Below are 23,873 nucleotides of genomic sequence, written 5' to 3' on the forward strand. Positions count from 1 at the left end.
TCATATTTGAACAGGTTTATTATAAGAAAAATTAACATGACATTAAGTAAAAATGCAAAAATTGTGCAATTATGGCAAAATGTTTAAAAAATCCACACATTTGCCCTCAGAGGACTACAGTACTTCTTACTAACATACCTGAGCACTGAACTTCTGATGTCAATTCTAAACAGGTTTTGGAACACAAGGAGTTTTGATATTATGCAAACTACATGCACTGCACACACAACAAAGCCAGCTGTAGTTGGGTAGAGGGGCAGCCCATCAGGCAGTACCACCACACAACACCGCTTTTATTTCTGTGAGGCAAAGCAGTGGAGAATGCACTTGGCGGAGTGTTTCTTCAAATCAAAAAGTTTTGGAATAAAACTTGGATAGTTTTTCCAGCCTGTTTCCCCCCCCCCCAAAAAAAAGCATTTAAAATGGAAAAGTAATGTCTCAAGAAGCTAAGCTAAAAGAACAATAAAAAGGGCAGATAGATCAAACATAGCCCTGCAGAGTTTAGCACAATTACAGTTTTGCCGTCTGTTCTCATGCTGTGCAGGGTTCGTTTTAAAATCAGATTTTTAAAAAGCAAGTTTTATACTGGCAATTTTCACTAGATAATTTAGAAGCATGTAAACAACTAAAATGTCTTGGTTAATATTAACTGCTTAAATTATTCATGCATAAGACTCAGTGTATTTCACCCCCATGGCAAAAAATTCAAGAGTTAGCTTTCAAGCACGCTACGACCAACCCCCCAACCCCCCAGTGTGAATGGTTAGACAAAAAAGATCTTTGTATTTAGTGCAGATAAAAATGAAAATTAAGAACAAACCTACTGTAGAATTAACCACAGCATATTCTATACATCACATGACAGGGTCATTTGCTAACTTAAACTATTTTTTTTAAAATTTCAAGTCAGATTGACATTTCTACTAAATAAATACAGGAGATTGTCAAAAAGCAGCAACAAGTCTTGTAAAGATTTTCAACAGAACTTTTTTTTTTTTAAAGACACATAACACCTTCTTTGTAAAAAATAAAATACTAACAACTTTTATGGGAGGGTGCTTCAGAAAGTTTGCAGCTAAGAGGCTTACAACAGCGCAAATATAGCCAACTAAGGATTAAGAAAAGTTAAATATGTGAAAGCAACTGGATATGTGTGAACAGTATCCCCACCATTAACTTATTTCAGAATTTAGTCACAGCAACTATGCTTTAAACATCGAAGCCATAGCCTTTTAGAGAAGCACTTGAACTCGCATCTAAGGCATTAGACTGACTGCACCTTACCATTTGAAGCATTGGGTTCATGTTCAACTATCAAAGGAACACTTCACTGCCCTTCATTCTTTTTCCATCGCTATTTCTTAATAGCATGGGCACACAAGACAGCCTTGTCATGCTGAATGGAAACTGCTGAGCCATTCAGACAAACTGCAGCACCAATTCACATCTCCAGTTGGCTACACAGAGACTAAGGTGCAGATTAGATGCTGTAGGCATACAGACTATTTTGCATGCAATTCTGCAGTACTGCTACTCCACGGATTAAGCATCATTGTGGCAATGTAGAGTTATGAACTTTTGCAAAGAAAAGTGAAGAAAAGCATTAGTTTTTTAGTTACCCAGCCTATATCGTTTACTAGCCTGACATCTCAATGCTGTTAATAGAGACAACAATGAGGAAAAAAAATATAAACACATCATGACAGATGCGCACATTTTGTCTCTTAAGTTCAGGTCACCGTACCTCAAGCATGGTACATAAAGAAACCCAAAGACAAAAGGCTTCTTGCTGAATCTCTGGAAGATGAGGTATGTAACAGAATGAGGCTTTATTGTCCTTTCAGTTTCACAGTTGTGTTCAATGTATTGTGCAAGATTTAAAACATACAAACTCAAGTGGGATCATGTTAGCACAAACGAGTTGGGGATTACAAGTTGATACTTACTGAATATTCTAAACGTAATCTCTTTAAACCACAGTTTCACTCACATGCGTATCTATAAAGTCAGAAATAGTTATCATCCTTGGGTATAAGGCCGGTCACCATCTTTCAAAGTGGAACTTAAATTGAATCAAGATGAAAGCAGGGCATGTTTCATTCTTGAGCAACCATGCTCCTCAACATGTTCTCCCTGGCAAGTTATCGCCAGTAAGAGGCCTACTATTAATGCTTAGATCCTAAAGAGATGTTAACAAATCCTTAGTCACTCCAAATGAAAAGCTAGAAAGTCTTCTTAGACCTGGTCTGTACTTGACACTAAGCCAATAAAAGAAAAATATCAACTATGGCTTAACATAAATGAGCAGCATGCTTGTACATGGAATTAATGCAGTGCTTCTTTTATTCTCCCCCCATTTCCACGGTGCTGCTGGTAAGTAAGCTAGAGTTATTATAACAACTGAACACAGGCTCCTTGTTTTCTTTCCTCCAAAATAAAGCAGGAGTAGCAAGCCAGTAATAAAACGTTGGCTTCCAATTATTGTTTGTTTGGAGAGAAACCGACCACCAGCCCAGGTTTAGACATCATGACAAACTTGCCTCCCAGTAGCACCGCAGGAGCTCACCAAGTGAAATGGCACAGTGCTCATTCCAATTAAGCCAGAGTTTATTTTTAACCACGGTTTAAAACACCAGGGCTTTGTCTCAATGTACTGGATTCTTACTCTGTTCCAAAAGCTTTTATGTCTGGACTTCCTAAAGTGGCTACCCTTGGAACACAAAGAAAGCTCAGTAGTGCAAACTTTCACATTATTCAACAAGTAACTGGAGTGCTTAAAATCAGGCAACAGTTAGAAGGATCCAACGGTACTGGCAAAAGCCAGAACTGTTTCTACATTAAGCTGACTGGGGGAAACCATTGTTTCATGAGAATGTGTCAGCTGCAAAGACAAGCACATGCCAAAACGGCAACAGAAAGAAACATAAGGTGATGAGTTAATGTGCCATATTTTTGAAGGATGGCTCAGTATTATTTTCCCAACAGCCAGCTCTCACACAATACAATCTTATGCATGTTTACGTGGAATTAAGTTATTCCATGTTAAATGGAGTTTACCTCCCAGGTAAGTGGGAAAATAAGTGCAGCCTAACTCAACTTATTATGGATGACAAGAGAGGTCACAAACTACATTGTTATGTCTTACTGGAGGGTGGACAAAAAAGTGCATTCAGCGCTTAACCTTCTAAAAGCTGGAACAACTCTCCCCAAACTAACAGACATTAATACTTTGCCTATCCTTATTCTATGCAAGAACAAATTTCACAAGAAAAAGTCAAAATAAAATAGAGGCTCATATACAAAGCACTAAGATACATGCTTAAGATTAGAGACATTAATACTAATGGAGTGCTGTAAATTAGCAGTCCCATTTGACCCATTTCAAACTTAACAAGTATTAAAAATGTGCTAGCACCATTGGGTTTAAGCCCTTTATGGAGTGACCAATGTGTTCAACTGCTTTTGAAGCTATATATTTAATTGGCAGAAAATGGTTCTTCTGATGCCACTGGAAGTTCAAGAGTAGACAATCACACACACTAAAACTCACAGAAAAGGAGTGATGCAGCCACCTAATGGAGGCGTTTTTCAAGGTGGTAGCTCATGTTCTGCTGCAAATTTTGATATTTCTGCAGTAGCTACCATAATTTATAAACATAAATATTTCAGTACCTTTATACATATGGAAGAGGTAAAAGGACCAGGAACTTGTCTATTTACTGTCACTGAATCTAAAACAGCAAACTAGTGATATTGCCTCAGATTTTACCCGTATTTTAAATAAGTCACTTCAAACTTGCTCTCTTCACTTCAGCTATTCATGTTAGATTTTTGCTCTCTGCGTTACCCCAATCCACCTACTCTTGCTTTTAGTCAAACTGTCACTCTGAAACAACATGATCAAATGACTCTAGCAAAGAAAATGCTGATAATTGCACTTCGTAACCCACACCTTTCACCGCAGGAAAACATCCATTAGGAAACTAAACTACTAATTCCCTTCTTCCCACTGCAACCTTTAAAGAGCACCCATCCCCATGTAAAAAACCAAAAAAACAAACCACCAACCATTTCAGCTCACATTAAATACTGACAGAATTGAATTGGGTTTTTTCTTTAAAAACTGATTTTTCTGCTACCATTAAATACCAAAGTACTAAGGCCTTTTACCAATGAAAGGAGGAGGGGGTTGGGGACAGAAGAAGTCAAATAACTTTCTGAAGACACTGTGGATACAATTTAGCAACAGCACATTCAAAATGACGTCCAAGATCCCAAAGCTTATCTGGGGTTTCATACACCTTCTGCCACTGGTCAGTAACTTCATCGTACTGATAAAGAGAATTCTTCCTGCTGGTTCTGAAGACGTGTTCTTCAACAGTGACTTGAGTAGCTCGGACAAACAAATGAAGTTTATTTTTGAGGACGACGAGTTTAATGTATGGATTGATGGACTGGTCACATGGGAAATCCCTCTTTCGAGTCCACTTGTTCAACTCAATGTCATAGGCCTCTACGGTAAACATACGCTGATGGTTTCCACAGGTTCCAGCAATATAGTAGATGGAGTTGTTGTAGACAGCTGCCAAACCCTGGATCCTAGGCACAGTCATAGGAGTTAGGAAACCCCAGTAATCTTTTCGAGGATCATAGCAGAGAAAAAATTCTCCTAGGGGGAGAAAGGAAGAGAGACCAAAGCATAAGAACTTACAGTTTGCTCTAAGTCGACACTGGGCAAAGTCCAGAATAAGAGATTTCCCTTTCTGGCTTTCCAAAGGACATCTCATCACAATGTTACCCTAGCTTAAGAGTCTCAAACTTTTAATGCATTTTTAAAATACAATTATTCTAGGACTTGTGTATGGTTACTCTGCAAGAAATGCTGCTTTTATGTTAGATATCCAAATATATACCTAATGCAACCCAACAACAGAGGGCCACAACCTTCAACATGCCCAACTATCCCCAGCCAAGGCCTGTTGAGAGTTTGGAATCTAACCACATTTGGAGGGCTACAGGTTCCACAGTATTGCTTCATACCGTGATAATCTGACTATCTAGGAAGTTGGATGAAACTGAATTTAAATAGTTAAATTTAAACTAAAATAATAATTGTTATGCTTTCCTTATATATTAAACATGCTGGTGAAAACTCATTTGTCCCAATTTTTATTGGTGAGTTGCATTAACTTAGGTGGCAATCTTAAATGGGCTACCTAAATACCACTGAATTCCATGAACACTGCTGTTCATTAAAACCAGTTATCCACTACAGAGAGCTGTCCATCGCAAACCTATCTGAGTGGTGTGCACTGCCATACTTCACCATGTAGAACTTAATAAGGTAGAAAACAGTTATGATTTCCCACATTAATTCACTGTCAGACATGTGACTCCTGGAACAGCATACATTTTGCTGAAACTCACAGGAATATCATCACCACCATCATCATTTGGGATATCTTAGTCGGTAGATCATAAGATTCTTAATCTCAGGGTCATGGGTTCAAGCCCCACGTTGGGCAAAAGATTCCTGCCTTGCAGGGGGTTGGACTAGATGACCCTCGTGGTCCCTTCCAACTCTACAGTTCTATGATTCTATGATCATCTTAATCATGCCTTTTACCTTAAAGTCCCAGGACAGATTGCAACGAGTACAGTATTGAAAACAGTTTAAAACCATTTCAATCAATAATACCAGTACAATAACAGTTTGGGTAAAGCCAATACATTGACAAGATAAACCATGGTTTCTAAAGACATTTACATCAACCTTTTGTACTCCATCAACCTTTTTATTTTTTATTCTGTTCTACATCTACTTTTGAATGTCAGTGTTGAAATAAGTCTCTTTGTACTGTTCTACTGCAGATTTAACAGAGACTGATAATAGCTACTTTCCCACTTGCCTGGGAAAGTTCAAAATACTCCAGGATAACAGGTGCTGACCCAGAGTCTCTATTTTGGAGCACCTCTCCAGCAAGGTCTAACCTCTTTATATCAAAATCAGGCAAATTAGCTTTCAGTACACATGTAGATTATAGGCATAGGCAAACTCTGGCCCTCCAGATGTTTGGGACTACAATTCCCATCACCCCTAATAGGACCAGTGGTCAGGGATGATGGGAATTGTAGTCCCAAACATCTGGAGGGCCGAAGTTTGCCTATGCCTGATCTAGCTGTACTTTCTTTGTCAGAAACTTTCCAATTTGTTTTGCAAACCACATTTCCAAGTGTTTCCTACCATTGGTAGACGTCCTTTGAATGTTTCCCTATTGAAGTGAGCTCTTTATCTCATTTAATTTCTTGACTCCTGGTAACCTGAGGTTCCCCCACTGGCAAAGCCCAGCTACTAATGGGGATAAGTTGTGAGCCATTTAAGTAGAGCACAGGCAGAGAAAAGAGACTGATTAGTATTATTATTTCACTTGTAGGTTTTCAAGAGTCTGATTAGAGGTTTTATTTTCTGCACATTTTTTGCATAAGTGTGAATATTCAGCAGGAAGGACACCTTTCTTAGGCTCAGAGGCCCTCTAGAGTCTAAACCATTACTTGACATGTTCTCAGGCAGAGCTGCAGCAATAAAACATTTAGAATTTTGAACAGGAAGGACATTTAAATGCAACACCCGCCCATAAACAGTTCCTTTCTTGAAAATAGTTCACATCAAGTTTTAAAATGGTTTAAGTTTAAAAACAGTTTCAGGACCCTAGCAATGCTCATCCTCTGGTATAAACTCTCTTGACTCCCTGTTTTGCAGTAGGGAGGGGGAGTTTGAAGTGAAATTTCTTCAGTATAGGGAAAAAATGCCAAAGTATTATTTCTTTCTGGTTATGAAGCCTCTTTACTGTCTGTTATGCACCAATTTGCTATATATGGCAAGATATCTGGATTCACTGTTAACTTCACCAAATCTGTGTTTATGTATATGTACACCCCGCCAAACCTACAAATGCACTGGCACAAACAACTGGCCTGCATCTCTGTAATATCTACTTTAAATACCTGGAAGTGAATATACCTAATCTATCAAAACTAGAAAAATTGAACTTTACTGCCTTGATAAAAGAATTAATAATGCTCAAAAAATCATCTAAGTTTACATTCTTGTAGCCGAGTAGAGTTTCTTTAGCAAAAATGATGCTCTTACTGCACAATCTTTCTTTATTCAGAGCTTAGCAATTCATTTCTCACATTAATTAATTAGCCAAAAAATACTAAATTTTATTCCTGCAAACCAGAGACCTCAATGACCTCATAAAACCCTTTATAGTCAAGAAAGGAGGAGGTATAGCAATACCTAACCTAAAAAGGTAAGGACTTTGCTCCCTTACTGACACAATATTCTTTTGATTTTACAAGGCTCAGACAAGGTCCCATGGTTAAAAAAGGAGGATGATACGTCAAGACTTTATGCATTCACTCCCTTATCAGAAAATGAACAAGAAGACATCAAAAGACATTATTAACCCATTTCTAAAATCAGATTTGACCATATGGGAGACTGAAACATTTACCTTTTGATTTCCTTCAGTCCCAAGAACTCAACATTCTTCCTTGTGCACAGCAGCCAAATCAGGCTCATTTGAAAAGTGGGAAACAGTGGGATTATATAAACTCAGAATCTTCTACATTTATCAAAAGCCCTTATAGCTCCAGAAATAAATTTTATATTGGGAGATATACCAGGTGGCTGGTTGGAGATACACATTATAAATTTTCTAAATCAGCCAAATATAAGGATTCAAGCATTACACAGCTTAAGTAGTTTTGAGCAACTACTCAACTCAACCAACCCTCTGGGAAGGGGAATCAACTTCCAACTATATAAAATCCTCTCACAATTGACTACCCTTCTTCTTACTTCATGAAGACTAAAATGGGAAAGATATTTTTGAGACTTAGAGCAAAAACTCTGGGAACAAATTTGGACTAAGCTACCATTTGGCTCCATCTCAATTAGAACTCGAGAAAAGCACATCACTGGTACATGTGCCCAGACAGATTATATGGACTCCAATACTTTGGCCACCTCATGAGAAGAGAAAACTCCCTGAAAAGGACCCTGATGTTGGGAAAGATTGAAGGCACAAGGAGAAGGGGATGACAGAGGACGAGATGGTTGGATAGTGTTCTCGAAGCTACCAACATGAGTTTGACCAAACTGCGGGAGGCAGTGGAAGACAGAAGTGCCTGGCGTGCTCTGGTCTGTGGGGTCACGAAGAGTCAGACACAACTAAACGACAATAAAATCTTAACACATCAACCTTTGCTGGCAAGAATGCAATTTACCCTGCTCTCTAGTACACGTGGTGGTTTTTGCCCCAAAATTATTCCCTTTTGCTCTTCAAACAATTAATTAGATGTTGCAACAAACACTGCAACCAGACCCAAAATTGGCTTTCTTAATTTTACCCCCTAGATTAAGAACATAACCAATAAAGACCTCATCCTCCATTTATTAAATGCAGCTAATTACTTTAAATGCAAATCTTTTTGAAGCCTCGATTTCACAAGTATGGGGAATCATGCATATGGATAAATTAACCATTTCACAAAAGGAATATTGATCTGAGACTCACACCTTCCACACAACATGGTAGCCTTTTGTTAACTTTGTTAAGACAATTGAACTTGGTTTTCACCCTCCATCTACTCATGGAGCCTCATATAGACACTTTCATATTACTGCCATTCTCGGAACGTCTAAAACTGCAACCATCGGCTGGTATATTTCATTCTTTTCTGTACAACCGCTAAGCTCTGTTTTCCTTGTATGGATATGTTTTATTATTTGAAATGAAAAACCAGTTTTAAAAAATGAAAGATGGGAAACCTTCAGCATCATGGCCCATGAACAGATATGATGGGAGTGCTAAACCAACATCCAGAGGGCCAAGTATGAAGGCAGCTCTGTCTAGAGAAGCTTTTAATATTTGATGTTTTATTCTGTTTTTAATCTGTTGGGAGCTGCCCAGAGTGGCTGGGGAAACCCAGCTGGATGGGAAGGGTATAAATAAATCATCATTATTATTATTATTATTATTATTCAGGTCAAGGAAGAATGAGAAGTATTCGTCTAAATGTCTTTCGCCTAGTCCCAGGCAGCAGCCCCATTGTAATAGGAAAACACAATTTCCCAGGAATTCTGCTTCTTTTTCAACCCTTTCCACCTCACTACAGGAACCACCTCACTACAAACACTTTGCATAATGTGAGAGTACAGAAGAGGTGGGACTGAACCAGATTTTATCAGTAATAAGGACTTAAAATGTTATGTGCTATGAATCCTCCAAGACAGAAAGGAAGGTACGTTACATCTACCTGACCTTTTTTTGCCTGCCCTGCTATTGTCTCTCTTTGAAGCAGCACAATAAAGTTAGGGGGGAAAGTGGGGGTGGGGGGACTGCTGATGCCAAGTGTGGATCCATTTAGAAAGGAGCATCAAATCCCATAAAAATGTCAGATGCATGTTATCCTACTATTAATTTCAGCCATTTTCACCATCCCATTTCCACACACACTCTCATCTTGTTATACTATAGGTCTCCATGAATCTCCAGAACACTCCTACCAAATCCAGGGATTTCCGGGATTAACTAGGTTTGCTTCAATATCCATCACAAGGCTACTCTAAAAGCCATTTCTATAGAGGCAGCCTACCTAGTGATTTGAAACAGAGCAATTCTATTTAAGCCAAGGGTTTGGTGACTTGAGGAAGGTTGTTCTGTTGGTAGGGGCAGCACTGGGGTATATACGCATAAGAAGGATCGGATGGATGGATAGAAGGTAGGGCAAGCAAAGAGGATGACTAGTTTATTCCTTCCCATCCATAACTAGTTATTGCCAGCTCCCCTTATTTATGAATGTGCATATGAACTTAGAAAAATGTGGCACAGATTAGAAAGAAGAATACTTAGGAGTGGGAGCAGAAATCACAGAATCATATTCAGAGTCAAGTGCTGCAAAGAAGATCCAGAATTTCCTTATACCCAGTGATGCAAGGTTTCGGGGGGGGGGGGGGAATCTCAATGCAAATTAGGCTAAATTGCACAAGATAATACGTGCTGATAATTTTCTGAGGCCCTAGAGAGTGACCTAGTTTAGTGTGTTTTACTTGCATTTAACAAAGAAAGCCAACAACTTTGTACTCCCACACTTGTATAATACAGTTGTACCTCGGAAGTCGAACAGAATCTGTTCCGGAAGTCCATTCAACTTCCAAAGCGCAGCTTCCGATTGGCTGCAGGAAGCCCCATTGGACGTTCAGCTTCCGAAAGAACATTCGAAAACCGGAACACTCACTTATGGTTTTTGATCGGAACGTTCGACTCCCAAGGTGTTCGGGAGCCGAGGTATGACTGTATTTTATTTGCAACTGGCATTTGATCACTGTTACTAATGAACTTATGAAATGGAATATTTTCCAAGGAAAAATTAAGCACTAGAGAATTCTGACAAATTGTCCATTTTGGCAAATGTTCCACCCGACGTCAGTGCTTATACCTAATCAGACTAGTCTTTTCTGAATGACAGTAACTTCCCAGGTCCTCACACAGTGACAGGTCTTTGCCAGCCTTGCTACCCAAAGTCCTTTTCACTAGTATTGTTAGGAATTAAATCTAGGACTGTCCACATTCAAGCCATATACTCAACCTCTGAGCTATGGCCCAGTCAATAATGCTGCTCGTGTTTCCTGAAATCATTCACTTTGTGTTGTGGACAGCAATCCCAGTACATTCTACCATGACTCTTAAGTACAGTGGTGCCCCGCAAGACGAATGCCTCGCAAGACGGAAAACTCGCTAGACGAAAGCGTTTTCCGTTTTGGAGGTGCTTCGCAAAACGAATTTCCTATGGGCTTGCTTTGCAAGACGAAAATGTCTCGCGAGTTCCTGCGGGTTTTTCCCCCTTCCCCCCCCCCTTTTTCTAAGCCTCTAAGCCGCTTATCCGCTTATCTGCTAAGCCGCTAAAAGCTGCTAATAGCGCTAATCCGCTAAGCCGTCAATGGGCTTGCTTCGCAAGACTAAAAAACCGCTAGACGAAGAGAATCGCGGAACGGATTCTTTTCGTCTTGCGAGGCACCACTGTAGTGGAATATGTTATAACATCAACTACACACAATACCATTTTTCTCCCCCATCAAGTAATAACTACTGACGGTATGTGTCAAACCAATGCTAAGCAATGGATACAAACTAGCATTATCTAGTATTACCCAAGATAAAAAAGCAGGCAATACATAGGTCACCGAGTAATTATCTTCCCTTTGCCTACAGTTTAGGTGGACATAAGTAGAAACTTTCCTTTATACAAGCTATAACCCTCAATAAAGTTATTCAGAAGTAAAGGCCTGAATGAGAACTTTTCTGTGAAACATTCCACTTGTAGATGCTCCCACACATATACCACAGGGACACAAAGCACCTTACCCTGTAAAACATAGATATTGTCTTTATATTCCACAGCATTATGAAACTCCATTGCTACAGGCATTGGACAGACAGCTGTCCAGCAGTTCTCTCGGCCATCATAACACTCCACAGATTTCAGGGAGTTGCGCCCATCTCCTTCATACACCCGACCACCTATTGCATACAATTTACCACAGCAATGAACCAGTTTGCAGCCTATTCTGGCACGAAGCAGTGGAGTCTTAGGGATCCATCTATTGCCTGAATGATCATACATCCAGAAGTCACTTTCTGCCCTGTGGTCTATGGAGACCTCACTGCTGCTTGGTCTGTACCCTCCAGCAATGTAAATGTCATTGTCGGGAGACACAAGAATCCCCACTTCCCGCAAATCATTGGGTGGTTTGCATAGTTTGAACACTCTCCCTGTGACGGAATCTAAACAAGGCACTGTTTGCTTCTTTCCTGAGTGTTTGTGGGCAGCATCAAAGCAGATGATCATTTCTGAAGCGGTCATTCCAAGCCGTTGGGTATAGCCATTGGCACTACTTTCTCCTTTCTGTACACAGTTTTGGGCTATAGCCTGTGCAAACATGGGAGGAATTTTCTCTACGAATGCTTCATCCAACAGGGGCATGCGGATGCATTTGGCAAAAATTTCCGGCAAGTGGACTTCTCTTTTGTTGGGTTCATGTTCAAACCATCTTATAATGCTTTCATAGACATGCTCTTCCTTGTCGACGTTTAAATCATTGCTGTCCAGTATGCTTATGAGTTGGTCTTTCCTCAGTTGGAGAAACTCTTGTTCTTTGGTGACACTCAGGAACTTTTTACGAATGTAATCTTGTGAGCTCACTTTCAGTTCCTGATGCCCATAATGATCAGCAAAGATAAACACTCCAATGGAGTTCTGAGGATCCAAATGACTGATCATGTATTTAGCACACTGGTCCTGGATAGAAGGGATCTGGAAGATACTAGCTGCAGTGAACAAAGCTTGGACATTGGCCTCTGTCAGTGTTACTCTGGAGGTATATGCATAGTTCAGTACTAAATGCATGGACTCTGCTTCAACACCAACAATCCGAACTTCTTTCTGGGTACTCTCAGTAAGGCCACTAGTGAACATTGATCTACAAAAGAAAAATATGCAGAGTTATTTATAAGGAACTACTGTTAACATGCCAACAGTAAGCTAATCTTTGTATTAACAATTACCTAATGGGTTTGGTTTTTGTAGAATACCAGTCACATTTCTAATCTTAGATTGCTGGCTCAAACAATTAACTCAGACAACTGAACAGACTTCTGACTTCTATTGAGCCACCATCCACTGATGGTATACAAATATGCATGCTATTGCTCAGGGCAGGGATTGCAACACAAGGCAAGCAAGGTTTCTTTTGCAACCACTGCAGTGAATAGCTATATATTATATACCACCTACGTTGCTGTTCCCAGCAGTTCATGCTAAATAGTCTGACTCCTGTGGTAATGAATTAAATGTGCTGCTATAGTTGCATATTGCAGCAATGCAACTTTGTGAAGCTGCATTAGCAGACCACAACTACATACATGACCAGAGTAACTGCCTAACATAGACAAGCAGCCACATCCACACTGCCAAGCCTAGGTTCAGCACAGTGAATGACCCTACAGAAAAAGAGCCTCCCACCCCTGATTTAAACGATTAAGTTAATAAAGTTCTTAAATGTACAAGCAGTTTCTACTGTTCCAAGTTGGATTAGTTTTGATGCAATATAAAATACTCACGGGGCTTGAAAGCAACCAGTTTTGCCATTTTTCTTCCACTGAGGATACCCACAACTTCCTTGAGCTAGGAAGTGTAAGGAGGTAAAAATGGACTGAACTAATTTTCTGTGTAACAAATATTCTTGTAGGAGGAGCTAACAGGAATAATTCAGCTTTGTTGAAATTGCCTAAAGTCATCTTATTTTGAAACTGTTTACAGTGGTGCCTCGCAAGACGAAAAGAATCCGTTCCGCGATTCTCTTCGTCTAGCGGTTTTTTCGTCTTGCGAAGCAAGCCCATTGACGGCTTAGCGGATTAGCACTATTAGTGGTTTAGCGGCTTTTAGCGGCTTAGCGGCTTAGAAAAAGGGGGGGGGGAGGGAAAAAACCCCGCAGGAACTCGCAAGACATTTTCGTCTTGCGAAGCAAGCCCATAGGAAATTCATTTTGCGAAGCACCTCCAAAACAGAAAACTCTTTCATCTAGCGAGTTTTCCGTCTTGCGAGGCATTCGTCTTGCGGGGCACCACTGTACTTTAGTCTGTTTCAACATAATGGGCAGAAGGGGGAAGAAACAGAAAAGAGGCTTCCAGCTACATACCTCTTTATTAGGGATCAAAAAGAAGAAAGGGGGAAAGGGAAGCTCTCAAATCAAAATTGGTATAGTAAACTTAAGGGTAGACAAACTTTCCCAGCCACAAAGAGCCAATGGTGCAAATATCAAATAGGAACTAGGGTGCAGTGGGAGAGCTCTAAGTTTGTATTTTACTTACATGGTCCCCATTTACTCAGTTGCCTCATTTCATCTCCTTTCCTTCATCAGCAATTTCAGACTGGACAGGAATAATGCATTCCTTTTTTGTCTGCAGTTTCGCTCAGTGACAAACCCATGAAGGGATAGAGAGAAATGTGGTAGCACTGGTGCAGAACCTGAAACTGGACAGAGATCTTAGGTCTGTTTTTTTTTTTTTTACACAGATGTACCTTCTCCAGATTTTTAGAGTGGTAGAACAGCTTGGTGGACAAAGGAGGAGACCCTATTTTCCCTAGTGGAAAGCAGCCCTTGGCATATTTTTCTTGGTTTATGTTTGCTGCTGTTCAGTCAGAAGCCTTATTTTTTCATGTGCTATGACCTAACAACTTAGCGCCATAAACAAAGCCTAGGCATGATTTCTGTCAACCAGGCAACTGTCTTTCCATTCTTCAGCATAACACAGTGGCATGCAAAGTTTGCTGGAATGCAAGCAAATATAGTTCCATTCTTCCAACCATGTGCAATATTTTTTAAAATAGTGTATTTCTTCGCCTTTGGGAAGAAGGGCAAGATATAAAATCAAAATAAATAAATAGTAAGGCTATATTCACTGTTGCAACCTATCTGAAATCACATTACACCAGCAACCAATTATAATTGCCTGAGAAACTCATTACTTCTAAGCAAAAACTGTCAATTATTTCTTTTTCTTTTTCTTTTCAATGTATTCATTACATAGTCAACACTAAATAACCCAACACAAGAACTGAATACCACCTCTTTTTTGCCAATTCCATACCTGTCAGATTGAACATTTAAGTTGTGATCACTATACATTTCCCTAGTGGCAAAACTAGACCTCCAGATATAGGGCAGCATATAAATTCAATTAATAATAATAATAATAATAATAATAATAATAGCGGCCTCACTCTGAGCATAATACAAGGCCGAATGCCCAAGGCTGTAAAGCACTCTTGCAAATTAGCAATACTTCATATATTTATAATACCACAGTCTACCTCATTTATTCAACTGGTTAGTAGAACATTTGCCTGGAGAATAAGTTTGGTGAAAATGAATAAATCACATTTCATAGATACGGAAACATGATTAATCAATCCAGAAGTTTGTAATGCACAAACTTCTACTGCCATTATTCCTAAACCTTAAATGAATGTCTGCACATTAATATTGAATGCAACAGCTAAAATGTAATGCATGGAACATTAACACAATGCATTGCTCTCAAAATGTACCTGAAGTAAGGACTGATTGCTGCAAGAACATTCCGATGACAAGAAAAAGTTTTCCCATGATCTACTTCCACCACAATATCTGTCAGCTGTCTTTCATCATACATTGCTTTGAGCTGCTGGAGAATGCTACAAGCATGGGAGGGATCCATCCCAACGCTGGCTGTGCTTGAAACAGGAGTTCCATTCAATATTTGTGAAAACTTGCTTGGTTCTGGTAAAACATTGAAACAAATAAAACTTAGCACAGAGTAAAAAGAAAAGACTCACAATCTTCTTGCATTGTTTTCATGGATCAAGAAACAAGTCATATTTTATACGTTGTGAACACTAGTTCTTACACCTTGAAGGAGACAGGAGCAGATTAAGATGCCTTCCCAAGACTTCACACAAGCTACAACACATACTAGGCCTTACAGATTTCTTTTTTCATCAGTCACCTTGTGGTAGAATTCTATACATCTCTTAGGCAAAAGATTCAGTACACATTAAACCATGGTTTAACATCACATGGATGAGCATGAACAAGCCCAAGCAAAGCATCAGCCTTGCACACTCCCACCCACTCACATCCCTGATACAACAAGAACTGCAACTTTTGGAAGAGTTTCACTTTTCAGTGATCCCAGCTTAGTGCCACATTCGAACCACAGATCTTGTTTTAAAGCAAACTCTGGTAAATTTAATAACACGCCAGCTTCTTAACCCATCAGCACTTCACTGATTTAGCAGCAACTCAAAGGTTGGCAAAGGGTTTCTTCAAAGTACTATTCTGTGAATTTTCTAAAATTAAATTCCTGTACTGAAAGAACTGAAACCATTGTGGACTTTCATTTCTTCTTAAATTTGGGCAATCCTTTATTTATTTTTTTAAATCATATTTGCATGGTGGCAGTGCGACTTTTGCAACCCACCTCAGGTCCAGCAGCAACCCAACAGTTGGTCCTGATGAAGTTAAGAGGGTTCAATTGGTTTTTTACTTATCCCAGTGTATCTAAAACTGAAACACTCACAGACTTCCAGTAACCACGCCAACTGGAATTGAAAGCTGTTTTATATATTGGACATAGTGACACTTTCTCAACAGAGAAGAGTGGGCTGGATGAATTTTCTACAACTTTTTAAAGACATGCCAGAGTTGTCTCACATCAGCATCTAACAATAGGATTAAGAGGGCTAAGCTTCCATTATTACAGAACGACGTTACAGGCGTTAAGAACATACTACACCATGCAATAAAAATAAAAAATTAAAGGTGCTCTATAATAATGAAATCTCATTTTTGTTTTGAAAGCTACAATTTTAACCATCCACAAAAATTTCAGAGAGGAACGCTTCAAACATTTTCTTCATCCTGTCCCCACAGAACACCAGAGTTCTTAGGGTTCAGATTTAGATTGAATGAAACCAGGGTCCATTCTTCCCATATATTCAGATACTATGAACCAGTAATCTTCAGCTGGTGAACAGGGCTATGCAATAAATCACAATATGTTGAATTGTATTGAAATAACATCATTGTAAGTGTTTCAACAAGGCAATATACCATTGAACAAAAGCTGAAGAGTTAACGGCTTCCCACGGGTTGCTCAACTGAACCATACTTTGCAGATAATTTGCAGGCACTGTCCCCAGCATTTTTTGTTCTCTCCCTCACCCTCCTAACCAATAAAAAATGACAATAAGCCCTCACACAAACCAGCAAACTCTTTCAGCTTCACCAGTATCTTTCCACTTAGAGCTCAGCTAATCATGCAGAGCCTGCAAACAATTCCACAGCTAGACAATCAAAGAGGCAAAGTAACCAGAGAACTGGAAAGCACTTCTTTCTTTCCTCACCAGTGAAAAAAAGAGGAAGAGTTTTTATTTTTATTTTCTGGAGGTGTTTAAGTTGTTGGTTTCCTCTTAAGAAGGAGGGGTGCTTTTTAGAATGTAAAGGAGACTATCTTTTTGTTTGCTTGCTTGCCCTCCCTCTCTCCCTCCCTTTGATAAAAAGGGAGAATTGGTGGGATGGGAGCTTTTGGGGGTGCCTTCTGGGGGGGGGGCAGAGGGAAGAAGATTTAGCTGGCTGCCTTATGATGAAATGGGAGGTTGGGTACTGTGTGAGAATGATGAGGAGTGTATTTTCCAGTAACCAGTGAAAGCAAATGTGTGTCTACTCACAAGCAAGTCCTACTGAATTCAATGGGGCTTACTCCCAGGAAAGTTTAGTTGAACTCTGAGACATGCATGCAGATTCCACTTAGACCTCTGAGTGAGGAAACAGATGCAACTTGACTAGTAAATCACTTAAACTACTCATAAATTAGTTGAAAATATAATATATAGAAGTTTATTTAATATCTTTTATTAAATCTACTACTTCCTTACATTTTAAGGCCCTCCACCATCCAGGGAGCCTCGTGAAGGCCCTCAGCTGCTGCAGGGAAGTGTGGTGCACCCTCTGCGAGGAGGTACAGTGGGACGCTCTGCTGCCACGGGAAGGCACAGCAAAACCTGCGCCGGCTGCGGGTAAGCAGGACACACCCTCCGCCGATGCAGGGAGGGATGGCGAGACCCTCTGCCACCTCAGGGAGGCGTGACAAGACCCTCCACCACTGCATATATTGTGATATAGGTGAAAAGGTAAAGGACCCCTGGATAGTTAAGTCCAGTCAAAGGCGACTATGGGGTGCAGCGCTCATCTCGCTTTCAGGCCGAGGGAGCTGGCGTTTGTCCACAAACAGCTTTCCGGGTCATGTGGTTAGCATGACTAAGCCGCTTCTGGTGCAAGGGGACACCGTGATGGAAACCAGAGCACACGGAAATGCCGTTTACCTTCCCGCCACAGCGGTTCCTATATATCTACTTGCACTGGCGTGCTTCCGAACTGTTAGGTTGGCAGGAGATATCAGGAAATTTAGCTGGTGATATATTGCGTTGTTGAAAACAAGATATCACCCAGCCCTACTGGTGAAACAGGATCCTGTAACATTAATCTGACCTAAGGTGGGTGCAAAATTAGAGCTACCACAGTACAAATTTAATATAGAAAAGGTCCCCAAATGCATGTCTGGGCTAAAGGTGGGTCTCAGGTCTGAAAAGGTTGAGAACTACAGCTCTAAACAATTTTTAAAAATCACTCCATAATTATTAATCACTTTACACAAAGCAGTCAAACAAGAATCTCAACCCCTCTCATGCCTTCAGCTAAAATGAAGCTTGTACAATATATACTTGGGAATGAGAACATTATGAGACTCCACAACAATGTAGATCTACTGGATGTATTCACTTCACTATGACTGCATCATTTATCCATGCCCTACCATTCATTCATTTGCTGTTTACAATGCCCAAGTCATGAATATGTTTTCCTATTTTCATAAAAAAAGAACTTTTTCTTCATAAGCGGAAGAACTTAGAATTAGATCAGCAGAATTAGAAATTGTAACTAACAAAGTAGATCAGCAGAATTAAACACCTGACTGATAAAAACAAGAAGATGCCTTATACAAAGTCAAAACAATGGTCCACCTAGATTTGTATTGTCTACTGATTGGCAGCAGCTGGAACTCAACTGATGCTTAGGGGCCTGTTCTCGAAAATAATCAATTTTCATGGGGGATGCGGCCAGTTGCTTAATCTCCATAAACCTTGCACTCTGTTGTACTCATGCTCTGTCCCTGGACTTCCCAGTAGTATCTGAACAGCCACTGTTAAAAGTAGAATGTTGAAACAAGAACCTTGGCCTTGACTTTTCTTAAACGTAAAAGAACTACTAATTCCTTCATCATGGCAAACTAAGCATTTCTGTCAAAGCCAAAGACACCATGTTCCTAGCTCCTACACTGCTAATTTTTTTTAAAGGGGGGTTGGGGACAGGGATAAGACGTTAGTACTGAGGCAACTAATACTAGGGCAAGGGGATTGATGTAATGGTATCAATTTGTAATCCCCAAAATCAGGAATTTGTATTAAGTGCAGCAGAAGTAATACATTTTTAAAACCCCAACAGGCCATAATAAGACCTCCCCAGGCATTATGTTTGCTTGTCTTCCTCATATTTATTGAAAACAGATAGCCTGATTATAAGGTTGGAAGCAAGAGTTGGGTTTTCTTACCTTACTCCTCTTTCATCTTTAGCTCCAAGTCAGAGCTCTCTGTGTATTGGTAGAGTTTCCAAATGCTTAGATACAGTGGTACCTCGGGTTAGGTACTTAATTAGTTCCAGAGGTCCGTTCTTAACCTGAAACTGTTCTTAACCTGAAGCACCACTTTAGCTAATGGGGCCTTCTGCTGCCGCCGGAGCACGATTTCTGTTCTCATCCTGAAGCAAATCGCCGGAGCACGATTTCTGTTCTCATCCTGAAGCAAAGCTCTTAACCCGAGGTAATATTTCTGGGTTAGCGGAGTCTGTAACCTGAAGCGTATGTAACCTGAAGTATATGTAACCCGAGGTACCACTGTACAGTGGTACCTCAGGTTACAAACACCTTGAGTTACAAACTCTGCTAACCCGGAAGTAGTACCTTGGGTTATAAACTTTGCCCCAGGATGAGAACGGAAATCACGTGGTGGCAGCAGCAGGAGGCCCCATTAGCGAAAAAACACCTCAGTTTAAGAACGGTTTCGGGTTAAGAACGGACCCCAGGAACGAATTAAGTTTGTAACCTGAGGTACCGCTGTAGTAAGTGATTTGCAGTTTTGGTTCATAATTAAAGCTTTAATCATATGCCACTTCTGTACTATGAGAAACAATTCTGTATTGGGGAAGTAAACCTGCTTATGATTCTTCACCATTCAATGCTGGCTAGAGCAAAACTTAATATGGATTGGAAATAGGCTAATCTTTGTAACCAACTGACAAAAATAAAATAAAAGCCCTGAAAGACCTATTATGCATTTTACCTCTGTGATAAGATCTAAAAAAACTGACATAAATTGCATTTAATCTAATTATCTTTAAAATCTATGCCACAACCTTAGTACATAACGAAAAAAGACAACCAAGCATAAAAATCTTGCAAGGAGTGCCAAGAAAAGTAACAATTAAGCAACCTTTTGTTAAAGCAACAAAGCAAGCAGAATTCCCAGAGGGGAAGATTGGGTATTTAAACATATTACAAATCCCATTCTACTATCAAAACACTCTTAATCTGGATACTTCTACTTCCACTATCAAGTCTGAGAATTCTTACATGATACTTCACCTATCTCTTGCACAGTAACTGACTTACCCTGCCCAAGTTTTATGTCTGCTGAGACAACCACTCACACAAACTTTCAGTCTTTGAAGTTCTGCCCTATCGACCCCTACAAGGCGCCTCTGAAGAGTTTATTCCTGATCTCTTCCAGCATTTGTGGGTCAGGGCTGGTTTTTGGGAAGATCTCTCTGCCTTGCAGATTTTTCATTCAATATTTTAAGGAGATGGCTGGTATCAATTTGTATGCTATATTGTATTGCTTGAATACCACGTGGCTGAGGAAATTCAGCCAGATGGGTGGGGTACAAGTAATAATGTTGTTGTTGTTGTAGTTGACCTTTTGGGAGCCTTTTTCTTCAAAAAGTGGGACAGAAATTTAACATGAGTCCACAATTGCCTGTTCTTGGAAAGCAATCCTACAATGGAGACAGTTTGGAAGGTGTTCTACGTGCCCAGAAAGTGCAGCTTGAAATCACAGCCAATCTTCATGATATAGTTGGGGGTTGGGGTTGGGGTTGATAATGCTTGCCAAGCAACTATGGCAACTGCATTTTGTAGATTCTTGACAATAACTGAACAATTCTGCATTTGACAGTGAATTCATCTACTGTCTCAGAGAAGTGTCTAGTCATTTAATGATATCTAGTGCACTCACCAATTGCCTCATCCAGGTCCTCCCTGTTTCCACATGCCCCAGGACCCTACAGAGGAAACATATCTTCAAGCCACTTAACTCAATTTACATGTATAGTGGTACCTCGGGTTAAGTACTTAATTCGTTCTGGAGGTCCGTTCTTAACCTGAAATTGTTCTTAACCTGAGGTACCACTTTAGCTAATGGGGCCTCCCGTTGCCGCCATGCCGCCAGAGCACAATTTCTGTTCTCATCCTGAAGCAAAGTTCTTAACCTGAAGCACTATTTCTGGGTTAGCGGAGTCTGTAACCTGAAGCGTATGTAACCCGAGGTACCACTGTACATTCATGACACAGAAATGCTGCATATTGACAAAGTCCTATGCATTTCAGCTACGCAACCTCCAAATCCAGACCCTGTTGCTCACAGACATTGGCATGTGCGCGCCAGAGATAAGAGATGTTTGGAGAGGCTCCTTCTAATTATTATCATTTTACCTCGTCCCAGCACCCCCAGCCCTCCTTCCTACACAACGGGAAGCGATGCCTCTTCCAAGATGGCACCTGTGGCGAGTCAGACCCCACCCATGCCCACCCCAAAACCCAAGGGCCACTTATCCAATTCAAAACTGCCGCTGTCCTACCCACACAAATGCTTAAATGAATTCAAAACCTGCCTAACTAACTGGGGCTGCTAACCTACACACACACACACAAACACTTACCTGCCAGCAAGCCCTAGTGAGCACAGTGGGGCCTATTTCTGAGTGGGGGGGGCGTGCATAAGGCTTCTTGGCTGACACCTCCCACACTTGTCTATACCCAGCTAATAACACACACACACAGCACAAGGAAGTGCCATGGGCGCTGATGCGTCTTGATTAAGTTGACAACCCTTCCCAGCACATTTGGACTTCGCAAATAGTAGTAGTAGTAGTAATAATAATAATAATAATACCCAACAACACCAATCTCACAAAGATATAATCAGCAACGCCCCCCCCCACTTTGGTGCATCCACCCCCACCCCACCCCACCCCCCGCAATACCCTTGCAATGGAACTGCTGCCCGGCCCCTCCCAGCAGCCAGGCCTCGAAAGCCCCTCGCGGACTACCTCGCGCGCCCACCTCCCCCCCCCCGCGCCCCGCCCCACGCCAACCGCCTTCAGGCCCCGGCCCAGCTGCGCCCACCTCCCACGGCAGCCATACTGCGGGGCGGGCGAGGGGAAGGGTGAGTGGGTGGGCCCACCACGAGGCTGAGGGGGGAGGAGAAAGAAGAAGGGGGGGCTCCGAAGCGTCTCTCTCTCTCACACACACCCTTTATTGCCTTCCTCGGCTACCCTCCCGTCGAGAGCGGGTCACGCCGCCGCCAGCGCGGCCTCCAGTCGGCTCCGCCAAATGACGGGCTCCCCCGCCCGCCCTACTTCACAGGCACGCCGCACGCTCGCGAGCGCGGATTGGCCGGCGAGTGCTCGGTCGCCGCTGGGAGTTGTAGTTTTAATATGTGTGCGCGCGCGTGCGTGTCGCCTGCGTTCTGCCGGGTTGGTTGTGTTTCCCAGTCGCAGCCGCGGGACTCCCGCGCAGTGCACCTCGGGAATCGTAGTTCTGAAGTGAACGCGCGTCTCTTCGCCAAGCGGGTGGCTCGCTGCTCTGAGGAGATCGTGGTGGATGACTTGAGTGTGGACCGGTATATGTGCTTCGGCCAGGGCTGGTGCTTTAGGTCAAAGGGTGCGGTGGTTTATTATTGCTGCCGTTCGTATTAATTTTATTTTATTGGTTAAATTTGTATACACCGCCTTTCATCCCAGGATCTCAGGGCAGTTCACAGCATTATTAATTTATGTATACATAAATATGACATATATTATATGTATGTGTGAATATATATATACACACACGTGCGCGATATATTTGTCAAGTCCACAAGTTTACATAGTTTTAATGAAATAATACATTCTTCTGCATGTGGAAACGTATGTAAAATGTAAGTCGGCGGCTTTTGCTATGGTGCTGGAGGAGACTCTTGAGAGTCCCATGGACTGCAAGAAGATCAAATATATCCATTCTGAAGGAAATCAGCCCTGAGTGCTCACTGGAAGGACAGATCCTGAAGCTGAGGCTCCAATACTTTGGCCACCTCATGAGAAGAGAAGACTCCCTGGAAAAGACCCTTATGTTGGGAAAGATGGAGGGCACAAGGAGAAGGGGACGACAGAGGACGAGATGGTTGGACAGTGTTCTCGAAGCTACCAGCATGAGTTTGACCAAACTGCGGGAGGCAGTGGAAGACAGGAGTGCCTGGCGTGCTCTGGTCCATGGGGTCACGAAGAGTCGGACATGACTAAACAACAACAACAACAATGAAGGTTTTATCCACCCCCATCTCTCAGCCCAGACACTGAGGTCCAGCTCCAAGGGCCTTTTGGCAGTTCCCTCACTGCAAGAAGCAAAGTTACAGGGAACCAAGCATAGGGCCTTCTCAGTAGTGACACCCGCCCTGTGGAACACCTCCCATCAGATGTCAAAGAAATAAACAACTATCTGACGTTCAGAAGACATCTGAAGGCAGCCCTGTTTAGGGAAGTTTTTAATGTGTGGTGTTTTATTCTGTTTTTAATATTTTGTTGGAAGCCGTCCAGAGTGGCTGGGGAAACCCAGCCAGATGGGTGGGATATAATTAATTAATTAATTAATTAATTAATAATAATTTCTGCTAGTGAGTTGAGTGCAGCAAGAGTCTTAGAAGAAAATAGGGATGGTTTTCAATGCAGCGTTCTTTTTCCTTTAGCATAATAGTAGTGATTGCTGTCACAACGTTTTACATAACTGCTGCAGGTGCTGCATCCTACTCGTCCTGAGGATTTGGTTCTGTTTGACATT

General features: G+C 41.2%; 1 protein-coding gene and 1 long non-coding RNA gene across 4 annotated transcripts in view; one reads left to right on the forward strand and one right to left on the reverse strand.

Moving 5' to 3' along the window:
* Nucleotides 1-22,440, reverse strand: KBTBD8 (kelch repeat and BTB domain containing 8). Of its 3 annotated transcripts, none has more exons than XM_079963261.1 (4): nucleotides 22,311-22,440; nucleotides 15,178-15,388; nucleotides 11,433-12,547; nucleotides 1-4,669 (listed from the first exon to the last, which is right to left on the reverse strand). In XM_079963261.1, the coding sequence occupies exons 2-4, from the start codon at nucleotides 15,324-15,326 to the stop codon at nucleotides 4,206-4,208; spliced, it is 1,728 nt and encodes a 575-aa protein (XP_079819387.1). In that variant the 5' UTR covers nucleotides 15,327-15,388; nucleotides 22,311-22,440; the 3' UTR covers nucleotides 1-4,205. The 3 variants fall into 3 exon arrangements, with proteins under 3 accessions (XP_079819387.1, XP_079819389.1, XP_079819388.1); XM_079963263.1 differs by lacking the exon at nucleotides 22,311-22,440 and adding an exon at nucleotides 22,043-22,102; XM_079963262.1 differs by lacking the exon at nucleotides 22,311-22,440 and adding an exon at nucleotides 21,016-21,057.
* LOC307209174 overlaps nucleotides 22,154-23,873 on the forward strand; it is a 24,342-nt gene continuing 22,622 nt past the window's right edge. Inside the window, exon 1 of the long non-coding RNA XR_013835379.1 lies at nucleotides 22,154-22,224. This is a non-coding gene — a long non-coding RNA (uncharacterized lncRNA). The remainder of the gene's footprint in view (nucleotides 22,225-23,873) is intronic.

Source organism: Podarcis cretensis, assembly GCF_951804945.1.
Source record: "Podarcis cretensis genome assembly, chromosome: 2".
NCBI classification, from domain to species: Eukaryota; Metazoa; Chordata; class Lepidosauria; order Squamata; family Lacertidae; genus Podarcis; species Podarcis cretensis.

Excerpts from the sequence above, each read along its gene's own strand:
- KBTBD8 (XM_079963261.1), bottom strand. The coding sequence starts at position 15,326 with ATGGATCCCTCCCATGCTTGTAGCATTCTCCAGCAGCTCAAAGCAATG. Across the intron at positions 12,548-15,177 it reads GCAATCAGTCCTTACTTCAG|ATCAATGTTCACTAGTGGCC; the intron begins GTACATTTTGAG and ends TTTCTTTTGTAG. Across the intron at positions 4,670-11,432 it reads CAATATCTATGTTTTACAGG|GAGAATTTTTTCTCTGCTAT; the intron begins GTAAGGTGCTTT and ends TTCTCCCCCTAG.